Here is a 15,035-nt window from a genome sequence, read left to right as displayed (position 1 = left end):
GCAGGACCCACAGAGAGAAACTAGAATAGTATGTCAGCACTGTCCTATTTCTGCCACTCTGAAGGAATCAAGAGGACCTTGTGAGTAGAGTCACCCTTTGGGTGTGAGTTGCATTCATGGCTAAGAGACAGGAATGGACATCATGGTGACTTAGCCACAGTGCAGCACAGAATGCTGAGGTGGCCTCACAGGGAACAGCCAAGGTGGATGGCTAATGGGGATAAACCGTCCCACAGTGCACCTCACAGAGCCCCAGACCCTGCACCTGGGGTTGTCTCCAAAAACCTTTCCCTGAATCACACTTGCCTTTTTCTCCTTTTGAGCCTCTTCCTCCTGGGGGACCTACTTTGCCCTTTATTCCTGGTGGTCCCGGGTGCCCAGCACTACAATATATCGCTGTACAGTGGGCAAGAGGGGCAGGGAGAGTCACATCGTTTTGGTTAATGTCTTCAATTGAAAGAGAATCTCTCGCTCACGTCCTCCTCCTCCCCCTCCCCGTTCCTCTCTCATCCCTAAGCTCCAATCCCTTTTTTCTTAAGGATTCTCTCTCCTGATATAGGAATATGAACACATACAGACCATGTGACTGTCGTGGCATGGCCTAAGAGCTGACAGAGTCCTCGTTACTCTCAGCCATAAGTTAGAGAGCTACAGAACTAGGTAGTGGACAGCAACCACAAAAACACATCAAACAAGTTTCTTCTTCTTCTTCTCCCCCCCCCAATGGGGTGTATGGAAAATATTTTTTCCCTTCAAATATCAGTCATTAGTTAATGAAGAAAAACATAAAGATGGCTTGGAAAAGCACAATGTCGGAGGCGTTGGGTTAAAGATGACAGATAAAATGCCAATGATAAATTCCCTAAATCCTGGTAGAATTAAAGACAGTAAAAGAATATTAGAAAAAGGCATAAATCTACAAGACAAAGGAAGAGGAACAAACAGGCAAAAAATGAGGCAGGAAGTCCTTGTCCACCCTAAAAATGGTGAAATCCAAGCAGGCTGTGGGGAGAGCTGGGGAAGAACTGGATCTGTATCAGAATCCGCCCTCACTGGAATGATGGTGAGGCTCAAAGAGGGATTTGTCAAAGAAAGACAGGAAGAGCCCCTTCCCCAAGACTGCAGCAGGAAACAAACAATATCCCTTCCAACCGTAACACCCGAAATTGGAGGAAACCGACACGCACTAAGAACAATAGTTATAGAAACTGGGCAACTTATATAGCAGATGAGGGAGAGCATTCCACCCCGAAACAAAAGGAAACGTTAATAGAGAAGAACACAGAAACAGAAACACGCACATGTTAATCGTGAGAGTTGGAAAATGGAGTCAATGACATCTCCTCCAAAAAATGTAGAAAATAAAATGATGACGACTAATCAAGAGAGATTAGTACTTAAACTCTCAAATAATTGCACATACTTTGATATGATAATCCAATTTCAGCTTATATTTGCAATAGATTTTAATATCATTAAGTTGGCCCATAAAACATGATATACTTTTTTGATATTTAGAGAGTCCTGCTTTCTGAATGAACCTCACATATCAAATGCAGTATAAATACCAGTGAATGCAAAGGAGGGATACTTTACCATCTGATCCTGGGCGTCCCTGCAGCCCTGGAGCTCCAGCCTGGCCAGGTAGTCCTGGCCTCCCCGGCTTTCCTGGGGCAGAGTCGGGTCTCCCAGGAATACCCACTAGCCCAGGAAACCCTGGAGGACCAGGAAACCCTGGTGGCCCAGGGGGTCCCACCATGCCTGCAAGAGAAATTAAGAATGAAAAACCACACAGAGTAAATATTTCTGTAGATGAAATGAAAATCAGTGTGTTCTTCTCCAGATCATGAGATTTCTTAAAGGAAAAAGGATGGAACAAGAGGACGTTAGGCTCAGTGAAATAAGCCACACCCGGCAAGAGGAAGACCACATGATCTCACTTACATGTGAGGTCTACAAACCCATAGAAGCAGAGAGTAGAATGGAGGATGTCAGGGCTGGAGGAAGGGAGATGGGGTGATATTGGTCAAGGGTTCAAAGTCAGCTATGCAGGATGAGGCAGCTCTGGAGTTCTAATTACAGCGTGGGGTGGGAGTTGACAACACTGGACTGTGTACTTGAAATTGCTAAAGGAGAGATCCTAATTCCTTTCACCACACACACAGATGATCACTATATAGAAGTGACGGACATGTCAATCAACTGGAATGTGGTGATCATTTCACACCATATGCTTACATCAGAACATCGGGTAGTAGACTCATAATTTTAGGTTAATAGAATCTCTCTCTCTCTCTCTCTCTCTCTCTCTCTCCATATATATATATATTCCTTCTTTCTGAATGACCCAGAACATACCAAATGTAGTATAAATGCCAGTAAATGCAAAAGAGAAAAAATTTCCCTTTTTTTTTTTTTTTGGTACCAGGAATTGAACCCAGAGGCACTTAACCACTGAACCACCAGCTCCTTTTTACATTTTATTTAAAGACAGGGTTTTGCTGAATAGCTTAGGGCTTTGCTAAATTGCTGAGGCTGGCTTTGAACTTGAGATCCTCCTGCCTCAGCCTCCCTGGGATTACAGGCATGTCCCACTGCACCTGGAAGATAAAGCTATTTTTTTTTTAAATAAAAAGAAAACTGTTCTCTCTGATAATGCTCCAAAAAAGGTGATGTTTAAGAAGTTTGTTTTTCCATAAGGCAGATTGCTACCTACCTATAAAACAGGAGTTATAATAATCTGAAAAAAACCATATTTTTAAAGAAGGGGAAAATGAAAAAAAAAAAACAAAACCTGAATATCCCAACTATTAAAATGCCTCACCTCCTTTGAATAAATGATACAAATGGAAACAGACAAGTTTGAAGAATCAAATTTTCTTACTTTTTCCACAGTTTTAGGGTTACTGGGAAAGAAGTGCTTTTTATTTAATTAAAGTTGTTACCTTTTCAATTTTTCCACCTTAATAACTTGGTAAAAAATAATTCAAATACACCTACAAGTCCATGTAATGGCGAAAAACATAGATTCACATAATTATCTGTGTGGAATATAAAATACCCTACTTCTCACAGCAACTCAGGGTGGTGGGGAAGCACAGAGGTGAGATTTGAATTTGGCCTCTCTTGCTCTAGCTACAGGATCTTAAATAGGTTATTTAGCCAGCAAATCCTCTGTATCTACTTGGTAGGCTTGTTATGAGGATTAAACAAAATAATCCACTCAAGGAGTTTAGCACAATATTTAGCAATAACAAGGTGTTTAGGGTATTCAGACAAAGTCCAAACAAGTAATACAACTGCAGGAAATCCTGGCTGCCCTTGACATCTGTGATGTCTGTGGCTTAAAGACAGTGGCTGGAAGCTTGGGATGAGAGTAACCACTTCTGATAGCTCCTTCTGCCTAAGCTTGCCTGGTTCCTGAATCTTTCCATGGAAGACTGCATTTCTCAAAGATGGCCCCACAATAGCACCAGTCCCACATGCCCCTGTAGAACCTTGACTTTTCCCTATTGAGAAAAGGGGTGTTCCCTTCCCTTGAATGTGGCCCTTGTGGAAGACTCTTGCCTTGTAAGCTGAGACATTTGGGACTTGGAGTTTGGTGTGACCAAACAATCTCAATTCTCTGCAGTTCCTGGTGCTGTGAGGAAGCCTAAATTAGGTAGAAAGTCCATCTAGGGCACCTGGAACTACACGAGCAACAGGAAAGAGATGCTGAGCCATGCCTGAATCTCCAGTCCCAGCCCCTTCTGTGATTGCAACAGGGGGAAAATCCAAAAGTCAGAATGGCTCCCGTCAGCCCTTCCTGAACTCTTGAACTTCAGAGTTAGAGGTGACACACCAATTGCTGTTGTTTCAAACCTCTAGGTTTTAAGTAGTTTGTTCAGCAGTAGACAACTGAAACCTGTCATAATGGGTAAGCATAGCATGCTGGGTAAGTTAATGGCTACCATTAATGTATACACATGTGCTGGGGCTTTGCCTATGTTTGCAAAAATCATCTTTCCTCCTCAAAGAACTCTGTGGAGTTTATACCTTACAGATAAGGCACAGAAAGTTTAGGCCAAGTATCAGTGACAATAGTAATAGCTGACACATTGAGATTTTGCTGTACACCAGGCTGAATTTGAAGGACTGTATACATATAACTTTTTCAACCCTAACAAGACTCCCTATTACAGATGGGAAACTTGTATGTAGTAGAAATTAGAATGTTTCTAGTTCATAGTGTAAATTTCTAAGAGTTTTACTATCCTAATTGTATTATGTGGTTTCCACTGAATGGTAAGGCTGGGATTGGGTTATCATTGACTGACTCTGAAGCCTTTCTTATCCCATGGTAGATACTACAGATAATTATCAAATAAAATTTTTATAACAGGGCTAAAAATATGGGTGTACTTAGAACAGATAAAAGTGTGCCCCTGTGCGTTTGGCGACCATCTGGACTTCCTGCCTTCCTGGGGAGCTGACTTGGATTCTCCACATCCAGTCTGTGGTTGATGTGGATGCTGCCTTATGTCTTGTTTCAGGACAAGGAGAAAGCTGATCCATCTGGGTGGCTTATCTCAGCCTTGCCCCACACAGAAGAGCATGACATCAATTAAATTGTGTCTAACATCACACAAAAAATTTTTTCAAAAGAATGAAATGGAAAAAAGAATGTATCTTATACCAAAAAGGTATTATTATGTTTCAATCTGTGTGGATAGAAAGTTGTACATGTAATGTAAAATAAAAGCACATACTATGATGGTTTATAGTCAAGATTCAAAAACCATTGGGTCTATTTACTTGAATAGGGCTGTGGAATTGAGAATTTTCCTGTCTATTTTGATCTGAATCTGCTAGTGACCCTTTTTACTTCCTCCCACTGTGTTTTGATTTCAATCTCCAGGAGACATTATTTTATTATAAACAAGCCCCAAAGGAGAAATCTAAGACCAGAGTTCAGTGCTTTCTGACCAACAGAATATTCTATCTGATTTACATAATCCTAGGTTAATTAAGCCAAGATTACATTAGCTTTAAATGAATTAAACAAAGCTCATTACTTTTGTGGTCATCACATCTTACAAAGAGGAAAGTAGATTTAAAGATCATTAAACAAGAATTTTGAAGTTAGAAGTTGAATATCTCAGGAATCTTCTCAGGCTCTCTTGGTAATTATAACAAGAGGTACTGGCTAGATAAAATTACATTCATTCAACAGATGTAGTCAGTTCCCCTGGGTGCAGAGAACACACACATTTTCCAACCTTTTTGATCCCTAAACTTGCCAAGAATACTGACCAGCACAGCTCCCAGAGGAGTTGGAATCCTTGTATCAGTTGACCTCTTTCCCAGGCTTTCTGTCCAATGTCACTGTGACCTATAGTTTTGGGGGCTCTTTATGGTGAGAGTGGAAAGCCTCTTGTTTTTGAAGTAAGGCTAAATCAAAGTTTCCTTTTGCAATCATCATTTTTATCTGCACATTTCATGGAGAAGAGTTAGATTGGGGCCTAGGTGGATAAAGAGAATTTTACAAGTCTGTGGCAACAGGGAGAGCCTTCCAGGAGACTGGGGAAGCTAAGGAAACACTATAACCCAGCAGCAGATTCCATAGTGTCTGAGGTGACAGTTCTGTAGGAGGTCTGTTATACGACCCACACCTTCCTCGCAAGACCACTCTGTTGACTGACCATCTCTGAGGTCCAGCTGAGGAACCCATATTCCTTCCAAGTAAGTAATTGACTGGTTTGCGCACAATGCTCCTTAACCCTGGATGTGCACTAGAAATTCAGAGCCCAGCATTCTGAATCTGCTCTGAATGCAAGCATCAGTTTTCTTTAGAGCTGATCTCAATCTCAACTAAAGTTGAGGATCACAGGTGTGTGAGGTAGGAAATCTGGCATATGAGATATAGTGGGTTCCTACCTGGACAAGTGTCTCCTGGTCTGCCAGGGTGACCTGGGGGACCCGGTGGTCCAACAGCCCCCATTTCTCCATAGCGGCCAGGGAACCCTGGGTCCCCTGGAGGACCTGCCAAAGATCATGAAAGATGTGAATAAACAAAATTTAGTATACATTTTAAAATTCAGACATAATGATTTTTGCGGGGGAGGCTTGGTAAAGTCTAATTAGGAGACTCAAGCAGTTTCCTGCCACCTTTTAAGTGGAATATCTTAGACGGGATCGCCTTCTGCCATCCCTTCTCTGCAAATACATAAACTTTGAGCAGAGTTCTCTTATTGATTTAGGCCATGCCTTTCTTGGCTGTAGCATCTTGTTTATGTTAGTAAAAAAAAATGATCTGATCCATTTTGTGGCAATTAAATAAAACTATTTTCTGATGGATGATGTAATAAAAATCCCAGCATACAGTTTACCTACTGAAATAAAATGTGATGTCTTATGGCAATAGACATGAACTAGGATGTACAACTCTGCATCTTTTCCTGCACATGTAGAATCTATTCTCCTGCTATACTTTATGTATTTAACCTTCCTGATGTACAAGCTACAAGACCACTTGGCCAGACTCTTTTGTCTGGATCGCTGAAATCCCATTTCTGCAAAAATTATAAGGGAACAAAAAGGAACACAAACCTTTGAGTGGAAGAGATGGAGTTACCAAAACACCTGGTGGTCCAGGGTACCCACGGTCTCCAGGATCCCCCTGAAATTATTCAATTTTTTTCAGAAATACTATTATTTCAATGGTGTTGCCTTGGTATTAAACATATGTTAGAAGGACTGTGTGCATTCTTATAAGAAGTCAAGATTATAGGCTGACTAGAGAAATGATTGACTTATGGAATCTTAGGAGGACAAAGATATACCTAATCTCCAGCCAAAGCATAGAGTTAAATGGTGAACTGACAAAGCTTTCACAAAAGAAAAATAAATTTTAACTCCAACAAAATTATTCTACTCCCATAAATTAAATTCTTCAGGAATCACTCAATTTCTTGGATGTACTCTGATCACTTGGTACTCTAGTGCAAATAGCTTATTCACCTAATAAGATCGGAATCTACATTTTATTTTAGATGCAAGTATTGTCTTCTTTAACTACGTCCTGAGCTAGGACTGAATGTGAGGTCACAGAGGTTACAAAAGAAAGAAAAAAATGCTATGGTGGTAAAAAGCAGACTGCTCTTCAAGACCCCATCTCAATACTATGTAATGCCATGCAATTATTGAAACTTTCACTATTACCCCGTTTCAAAAGAATTATTTCTCAAATGTAAATCATAATCATGCTTAATATGATAATGATTTGATAACATAGTAATCATGCACAATAATGTAGGGCACACATAAAAATAATGTACATAAAATTCACTCTTTCGAAAGTTACACTTTTTGATTCTTCAAAATACTTTTGAAAATAAATTTGATAACATAAAGGGTATAAATTTTTACCTTAAATAGTTTCAGTCATTTACCTTTGGGCCAAGAAATCCAAACAGCCCAGGATCTCCAACCGGTCCTTGTTCTCCCTAAAAACAAGCAAAAACATTCATTTTAAAAAATGACATATGATCAGGTGACAAGTTGCCTCAATTTCATTTAATTTGGACAATGCATGCTCACTCAGACCCGCTCTCAACACTGCTCTGGGGCTGCATCAGGCAGTTTAGTGCTTCAGGTTTTGCACCCACAGCTAAATCCTGCAATCCATAAAATGAATGCTGGCCTTTCCAATTCTGTGAATGTTGGCATGCAATAGGGCAACTTGTGATTGATTCTGAACTGCATTTGCTAATGAAAATGCATCTATCATCACTATAATGGTGTATGTTTACCTTTAATCCTGGAAAACCTGGAGATCCGTAGGAACCAGGGTCACCCTAATAGATGGATGAAAATGAACAAGCAGGGTTAAATCAAAATGCATATGTCCACTCAATGCATTATTATTTTTTTAACCTTAGATTGTTCTATGGATATTTAGTCTTCTTTGCAAAGGTAGGTGAATAAAAGGAAATAAATATAAAAAGGATTCCATTTCTTTATGACATCTGATACTTTAATTGATGTTTAGTGTTATTAAAAACAACTCATATGATGGCCAGTGTTTCAATTAAGAATGTGTTTCTATTGCTGTTGTTCTTCCAATTTTATTTAACTTAATGCTTGCACTGCACCAAAAATGTTTGAAATCACTGCAATATAATTTGTCTGAAAATTCATACTTGCTTTATTCAACATCACCAATAAAAATGGCCATGGAAGCCAATATTGAAACAGTCAGTACCAAATCTAGGTCAAATAAGCTCAGTGCCCGCACCATCTGGGAACTGGCCTCCACAGTGGAGCATCCCACTAGTGACATGTATGATCCTGGCCTCCAGATTCACCAGAGTTAATGATGAACGATCCTTACCCGAGGTCCTGGGAATCCAGGAATACCCTTCTCTCCTTTTTCACCAATACCAGGCTCTCCCTTTAAAAGATGACAATGTTTAGAAAGGTTCAAGCAACAATCTTTCATCAACATGGAAAGAAAGAACAAAATGAGAAACAGAAAAACAAATACTGTCCGACAGCTTACAGAAAACTACTTTAGAATAGAGGCCCCCTAGGATTATAGCAAGGTGAAAAGTTCTAGTAAGATATGTTAGCATCTAAAGCAATGCCAAGGACCGTGTAAAATAAAATTTGGAATTAAGATAGCATCTCATACAAATGAAAATTAAAAGGCCCTTAAATAAACTACCTTATGTCCTGGTGGTCCCGGCAATCCAGTCATCCCATGAATTCCTTTTATACCCTAAAAAATCCCAATGGAAATAATCTGACTTATTATTTAGCATACTGAATTCTATCTCTTCCAGAAATCACCTCTTTTGACGACCTGTTTCACTAGTTTACTATAATGAGGAATTGTCCATCACCTGTCACAGTCTGCAGCTGAGATGTAAACACTACAACTCTGACCCTGTTCAGACCACAGGAGAAGTATAGAAGCATGGGGGTGGACTACCTTGGAACTGGGATACAAACAGGGAATTCTGCAAGTTGGAGATGCAGCCGTGGAAAGAAGTGGCCCATTTCGAGTCGGGCGGGGAAATTTAACCAAAAATTGAGAACAACAGAGCCTAATGTAGACTTGGTAATATCCATGCTGGAGGCTGACAGAGGAATTCCTACTTGCAGAGTGTCTATTATGTGTCTACCTCTGTGCATTTGTTACCTTTTCAATCATCAAAACATTAAATCCATCTACAACATCTGAAGGACAACTGGGACCTGAGTGGCCTTTTCTGTCCACATATCAAAACAACATTCAGGAGGCCCTACGTTTTGGAGGACTGGGCACAGCTTAGCAGCCCAGCTAGGTCTGCCACTCAGCAGCTGGGTAGCTTTGAGAACAGGGGTTGCAGGGATGCATATGAGGAGCTCAGCACTCTGGGGCCATAGGTACATGTTCAGAGAATACTTTCTATTACAACTTCACCAAAGTGACTTATGGACGGGGTGTTACCTTCTCTCCTTTGTAGAGACTAGAATCAGGGGGCTCTATCAATAAGGTGGGTCCAGGAAAACCTTGCTGGCCAACCTCACCCTTTAAAAATATCAAGAGAATAGAAATTTCATATTAATTCACATTTTTAAACAAAGAAAACTTTCACCCATGCATGATGGTATAATGCTTTTAATCCTGCATGTCATGAATTTAAAATACCAATCATGGCAAATGCATCATATAATTTAAAATATTTTTAGCAAAATGTAATAAATGGTTATGGTTAAAAATAAATTTAAAAAATCAAAATGATCCATAATCTTACCATCTAGATATGATCTCCATTAGAGGTTGGTATAGTTTTTTAGTGGTGTTAAGTATCTCCACATATATGTGTGCATAGATAATATGTATTGACATATGTGTACATACATATATGTGAATAAGTGGTTTGTTAAATGCAATTTAACATGTACTATTATGAGGATAATCTATATAATTACTTAAGCATAATTTAAAATATAAAATATAATTGTTATTTTATTAAATTCTTAAGTAATTTTATATTTTATGACAATATTTTGTGATAATTTTCCTATCATACTAAAATTTCAGAATCAAGATTTTTAATGTCTACAAAATAATCCATCTTAAGAATATACTATAATATATAAGCCATTCCACTCTGGTTAGAGTTAGTCTTTTTATAGTTTATATTCAAAAAAATTTAGGTTGTTTCATATTTATTTTAAATAATATTTTCAATTCTCTGTACAAAATAATTAGCCAAAAGTTTTTATTTGTGTCATTATAGATACTGTTCTCTTGAAGGAAAAAAAAAGTCCCTTAAATTGATTTTGCCATTAATTCTCACCCTTAACTAGAAGGTAATTATTTTACACTTTTGTGAATATTACCTTTATTCTAAGCTTAGAATTATTCAATTTTTCTTGATGTATCCTGCTGCTTAACAGCATAACACAAGAATCAAAAATATACATGAAAACATCATGGAATGGAGGAAAAGCCCCTAATAAAAGTGGAGTAGAAAGTACAGGTCACAGATATATAAAATCAACTCTGTAAAGGCAAAAATACATTACAATACACACTTAGGGGACTCACAGCCTCAGCACTTCACATTTAGCATTACTAAGTGGCTATACATGTACAGCAATGTAACAACTGCTCTACATGGTGCATCTTACAGATCAATAACACTCAGGTAAATGAGCAGCATGTATGGGTGAGAACTTTCCTTTCTGAGATGACCCCAAATGAAACCCTGAGAGGCCAACAAACCTGATATGTCTTTAAAATATGGGCCACGATAATATTTTTTCATGCTATGAAAGTACCACATATTCAGTGTAGTCAAAAGTGCAAAGAAGGAAAATCCAAAGGCTGAACTATAAAAAGTCCATAATCAGATTGTCTGGAAATAATTAGTCACAACCATTTAGGTCTGTGTTTCTTAAAACAGGATGGGAAAACATATTCTTGAACACAGGAGATATCTGTACCCAAATTCCAAACGATGCTTTCATTCCCCAGCCAATCGAAAAGACTTACTATAAGCATTTTTTAGATCATTTGAGGGGCCAGCCCAGAGCCAAATGCCTCCATGTTATTCTATAGCCTGAGTCTGCAATTGCATTCAGCTGCCGTGGCACTGAATGGCCCTGGCTGGAATGCTTGCCTGGCCCTGTGACACCCTGTCTCAAATGGAAATGTGGGCTTTTGCAGCTTTGGCAAAGGTATTCTTGAGGGTCCCCAATTTCCCAAGTTCAAAAAAGATTGTTTCAGTGTATTTTTCATTCAGTCATAAGTCAGTGGTTCAATAATGGTTTTAATAATTATATATTTGGGAATTTGCTTTGTTCTTTTCTATGTATGATAGTAAACATTTAATGTGCATTATCTATTCAATAAAATAATACTTACAATTATGCAGTATATGACACCCATTTCACAGAGAAGAAAAATGAGGTTTAGAGGAATTTAAGAGAGGTTTGATGGTGGGTTGAATACCCTTTCCCCCGGGGACATTTGTAATGTACTGAGAGTTTTAGTTGTCAAAATGGGGGCTGGGCATGGAGGAGATGCTCCTGGCATCTTGTGGGCAGAGAGAGGTCCAGTATGCCACCAAAGATTCTGCAATACACATGACAGCTCCCACAATAGTGAGCTATCAGGAGTGCTGAGGTTGAGAAATCCCTCTCTAATGTATATTTTAATATCTTTTTGTTTTTGCTCTTTTTGCAATGTTAGGTTTCTACTTCTTTAACCTGAACTCTCTGATCAACAGTCTATCATAAATATTTCCCCACATCATGAAATCTTCCTATGAATTTTTTATTTTGACATGGGTTCTTGCTAAGTTTCTTAGTGCCTCACTAAGATGCTGAGACTGGCTTTGAACTTGCAGTCCTCCTGCTTCAGCCCCCTTAGCTGCTGGGATTATAGGCATGGGCCACCACGCCTAGCTTCCTATGCATTTTTGACTATTGTGTAGTAAAATGACTATCTGTAAAATGACTATCTCAAACTTAAGCATATCAGAACCCCCTGTGAGCAGGAATAAGGTTTGTCCTACCAAGTCTCCACACTCAGTGTCAATCTTGGCCTTACACATAAGAGATTCTCAATATCTTCTTCCCCACAGTTGCTAAAAGAGCCACTCATCTAAGACGTTCAGATTCTTTCCAGATAGCTGCCATCTTAAATCACTCTTCTCAAGCTTATCTTTACTAAGTTTCATGCTTCAGCAGAAAGGACTGTGGGTGTAAGGGAGGCAGGAGAGGGGACCTTGAGGGGGTTGGGGGTGAAGGGGACATTGAGGAGAAGTGGAGGGAGGGTGAGCATGTTACTAAATGCGCTTGGATCCAGTTACTTATATTTATGTATGGAGTTTAGGGTTTTAATGAAATTAACTCAAACAAATTAGCAATTACACAAAACTGCCACTGTAGATATATTATTAAAAATGCTAAATCTCTTTTTGCTAGGGTGAAATGTGTCATATAAATTAACTTGAACATAGTGTTAAATTTGGTCAAAACTGCCATTTTATAGTCAGAGGTAATGGTGCCATAATAATTCATCAAAGAGAAATTCTCAGTCATAAAATCAGGCAGACACTAGACCTGAACCCAACGATCCAAGAGCCTCCACAACTAGACAGCATGCACATTTCAGCCCAGGATCCTCGTGGCAAAAGGGGGTCCTTACCGGGTCTCCCATCTGACCTTTCACTCCTACACCAGGATTGCCCTGAAAAAGAAAATAAATCTAATTGCTTTTGAATGTTAAAAAAGTAATTAAAATTAATTAAGACTACTTATTAACATTTAAGTAAATAAATTAGTTGAGGTTTAAATACTTTGATAGGTGGAAGAAGATAACTGACAGATACAGGTGACCAGTATTTCACTGAGCATGGGCTGTGTCTAGGTATCCTACTCATGACCACCTACCTTCAAACCTGGATTCCCAGGATGGCCCGGAAGTCCCTAAATCAATGACAAAAACCCACAAATCAATTATCAGTCCTAGACATCAGAATATATTTTTTATTGGTTGCCCTAAGTTTATTTGGGAAACAAACATTTGATTTTAAAATGTGCATGACATATTCTCACTCATATGTGGAAGCCCCCTACACACACACAAAAAAAGATCTTCTAGCAGTAGAGGGTAGGAGAGTCGTAGATACCAGAGGCTGGACAGGCTGGGAAGGGGAGGAGGGGGCAGGGAGAAGGGTTGTGTAATGGGCACAACAGTTAGGTACTTTTCTAAGAAGTTTAAGTTCTAGTGTTTTATAGCACAACAGGCCAACTATAGTTAAAAATAATTTACTGTATATTTCAAAATGGCTAGAAGAGGGGATTTTAAATATTTCAAAAACAAAGTTTGAAAAATATACAAAGTTATTATTAATAACAAAATTTGAAAAATAACAAGGTTTGATAAATGTTTGAAGTGATGGGTATGCTAATTACTCTGATTTATCATCATACATGTAAACATGTATCAAAATATCACACTGAACCCCATGAATGTACAGTTTTATGTGACAATTAAAAATAAAAAAACATAAAAGGCTGACTTTTTTTGTACTGGGGATTGAACCCAGGGCAGGGCGCTTTACCACTGAGCTATGTCCCCAGCCCTTTTTGATTTTTATTTTTTTGAGGCAGGGTCTCAATAAGTTACTTAGGGCTTTGCTAAGTTGCTGAGGCTGGTCTCAAACTTGCGCTTCTCCTGCCTCAGCCTCCAAAAGACTGACTTTTTATCGTGGATGGGCTACAGTTCGATATGAATATGAATACAGTGGCTTATCGCTGGGGTCCCTGTGTGTGAAGATGGATTCCAGAGAGTAATGATGCGATTTTGCTGAATGGACAGATTTTATGACCTCTCAAAGAGCCCACGTATGTCTGAACCAAGACTGAAACTTGACCTTTTTCATTTCTTCTTTTTCTTTTTACTGCATCTTAATGTCAACTCTGGGTTTGTAGAGGGATAGCATCAGCAGAGCTGTACCTACCACTAACCCTGGTGCTCCAGGATATCCCATGGGGCCGGCTGGTCCTCTTGTACCCCTAGGTCCCTATACAGGAGAAAAATCAGCACATTCATTTTGATAAATCATAATCACCCCTTACAGCAAGAGCCACATATAATCAGAATAGATAAAAACCATCAAATTAATCAATCCCCCCAACAGGTCCTCAGCTGGAGCAGTGTCCACAGAGCCGGAGTGGGCAGTCTCCAGGTGGTGGGACAAACCCTACAGTAGGGTCCTGTAAACACCCAGAAATCAATCTACTTTTTTACAAATAAACCTTGTATAAAAAAAGTTGAGAAGAAAACTTGCGGCTAGACTGATAAAATTTCTACATATTGTTATTTTGGTATATATCAGAATGCTTCAAAAACATTGATATTAGTTTATGTTAATTAATATTAAAATGTGCGTGTATTTATAATCTTTATTGGTTCTTTTTAGCTATACATAACATTAAGACTTGTGCATAGCTTACACAATGATACGAGCATGGAACATAAATTTCCCTAAGTCAGTCCTTCCTTTTTCCCTCCCTTCTACCTGCCTCTGTTTCCTTCCCTCTATTCCACTGATTTCTGCTATTTACATGGAGATTGTTTTTTAATTAGTGTCTTTTGATATGCCTCATGGTGAGATCCACTGTGATGTGTTCATAGACATACATAGGACAGTCAGGTCACATTCAGCCACTGTTGCTCCCTTATCCTGTCTGTCCTACCATCTCCTCAATCCCTTTCCTCTATTTCACTGATATTTATTCTATTTTGATGGAATTCCCCCTACCCTTTTCTTTCTTTCTTTTTCTCCTTATTTGAGACTAGTTTCCATGTATCAGAGAAAACATTTGATCTTTGACTTTCTGGGTCTAGCTTATTTCACTTAGGATAGTCTCCAGTTCCATCTATTTACCAGCAAATGCCATAATTTCATTCTTCTTTATGGCTGAGTAATACTTTATTGTACATATACGTTTTCTTTATCCATTCATCTGTTGACGGGCACCTAGGTTGG

General features: G+C 38.9%; 1 protein-coding gene across 1 annotated transcript in view; it reads right to left on the bottom strand.

Annotated features, from left to right (window-relative positions):
- Col4a4 (collagen type IV alpha 4 chain) overlaps positions 1 to 15,035 on the bottom strand; it is a 118,245-nt gene that overhangs the window by 67,529 nt on the left and 35,681 nt on the right. Inside the window, exons 9-20 of the mRNA XM_027941922.3 lie at positions 14,004 to 14,066; positions 12,931 to 12,966; positions 12,686 to 12,727; positions 9,473 to 9,553; positions 8,705 to 8,758; positions 8,372 to 8,431; positions 7,791 to 7,835; positions 7,431 to 7,484; positions 6,589 to 6,658; positions 5,917 to 6,021; positions 1,597 to 1,761; positions 307 to 396 (exon numbers count right to left, since the gene is read on the bottom strand). Of these exons, the coding sequence (XP_027797723.2) occupies positions 307 to 396; positions 1,597 to 1,761; positions 5,917 to 6,021; positions 6,589 to 6,658; positions 7,431 to 7,484; positions 7,791 to 7,835; positions 8,372 to 8,431; positions 8,705 to 8,758; positions 9,473 to 9,553; positions 12,686 to 12,727; positions 12,931 to 12,966; positions 14,004 to 14,066 (865 nt within the window). The remainder of the gene's footprint in view (positions 1 to 306; positions 397 to 1,596; positions 1,762 to 5,916; positions 6,022 to 6,588; positions 6,659 to 7,430; positions 7,485 to 7,790; positions 7,836 to 8,371; positions 8,432 to 8,704; positions 8,759 to 9,472; positions 9,554 to 12,685; positions 12,728 to 12,930; positions 12,967 to 14,003; positions 14,067 to 15,035) is intronic.

This window comes from Marmota flaviventris, chromosome 11, assembly GCF_047511675.1.
Source record: "Marmota flaviventris isolate mMarFla1 chromosome 11, mMarFla1.hap1, whole genome shotgun sequence".
Classification (NCBI taxonomy): domain Eukaryota; kingdom Metazoa; phylum Chordata; class Mammalia; order Rodentia; family Sciuridae; genus Marmota; species Marmota flaviventris.
This window is presented reverse-complemented; position numbering and strand designations above follow the sequence as displayed.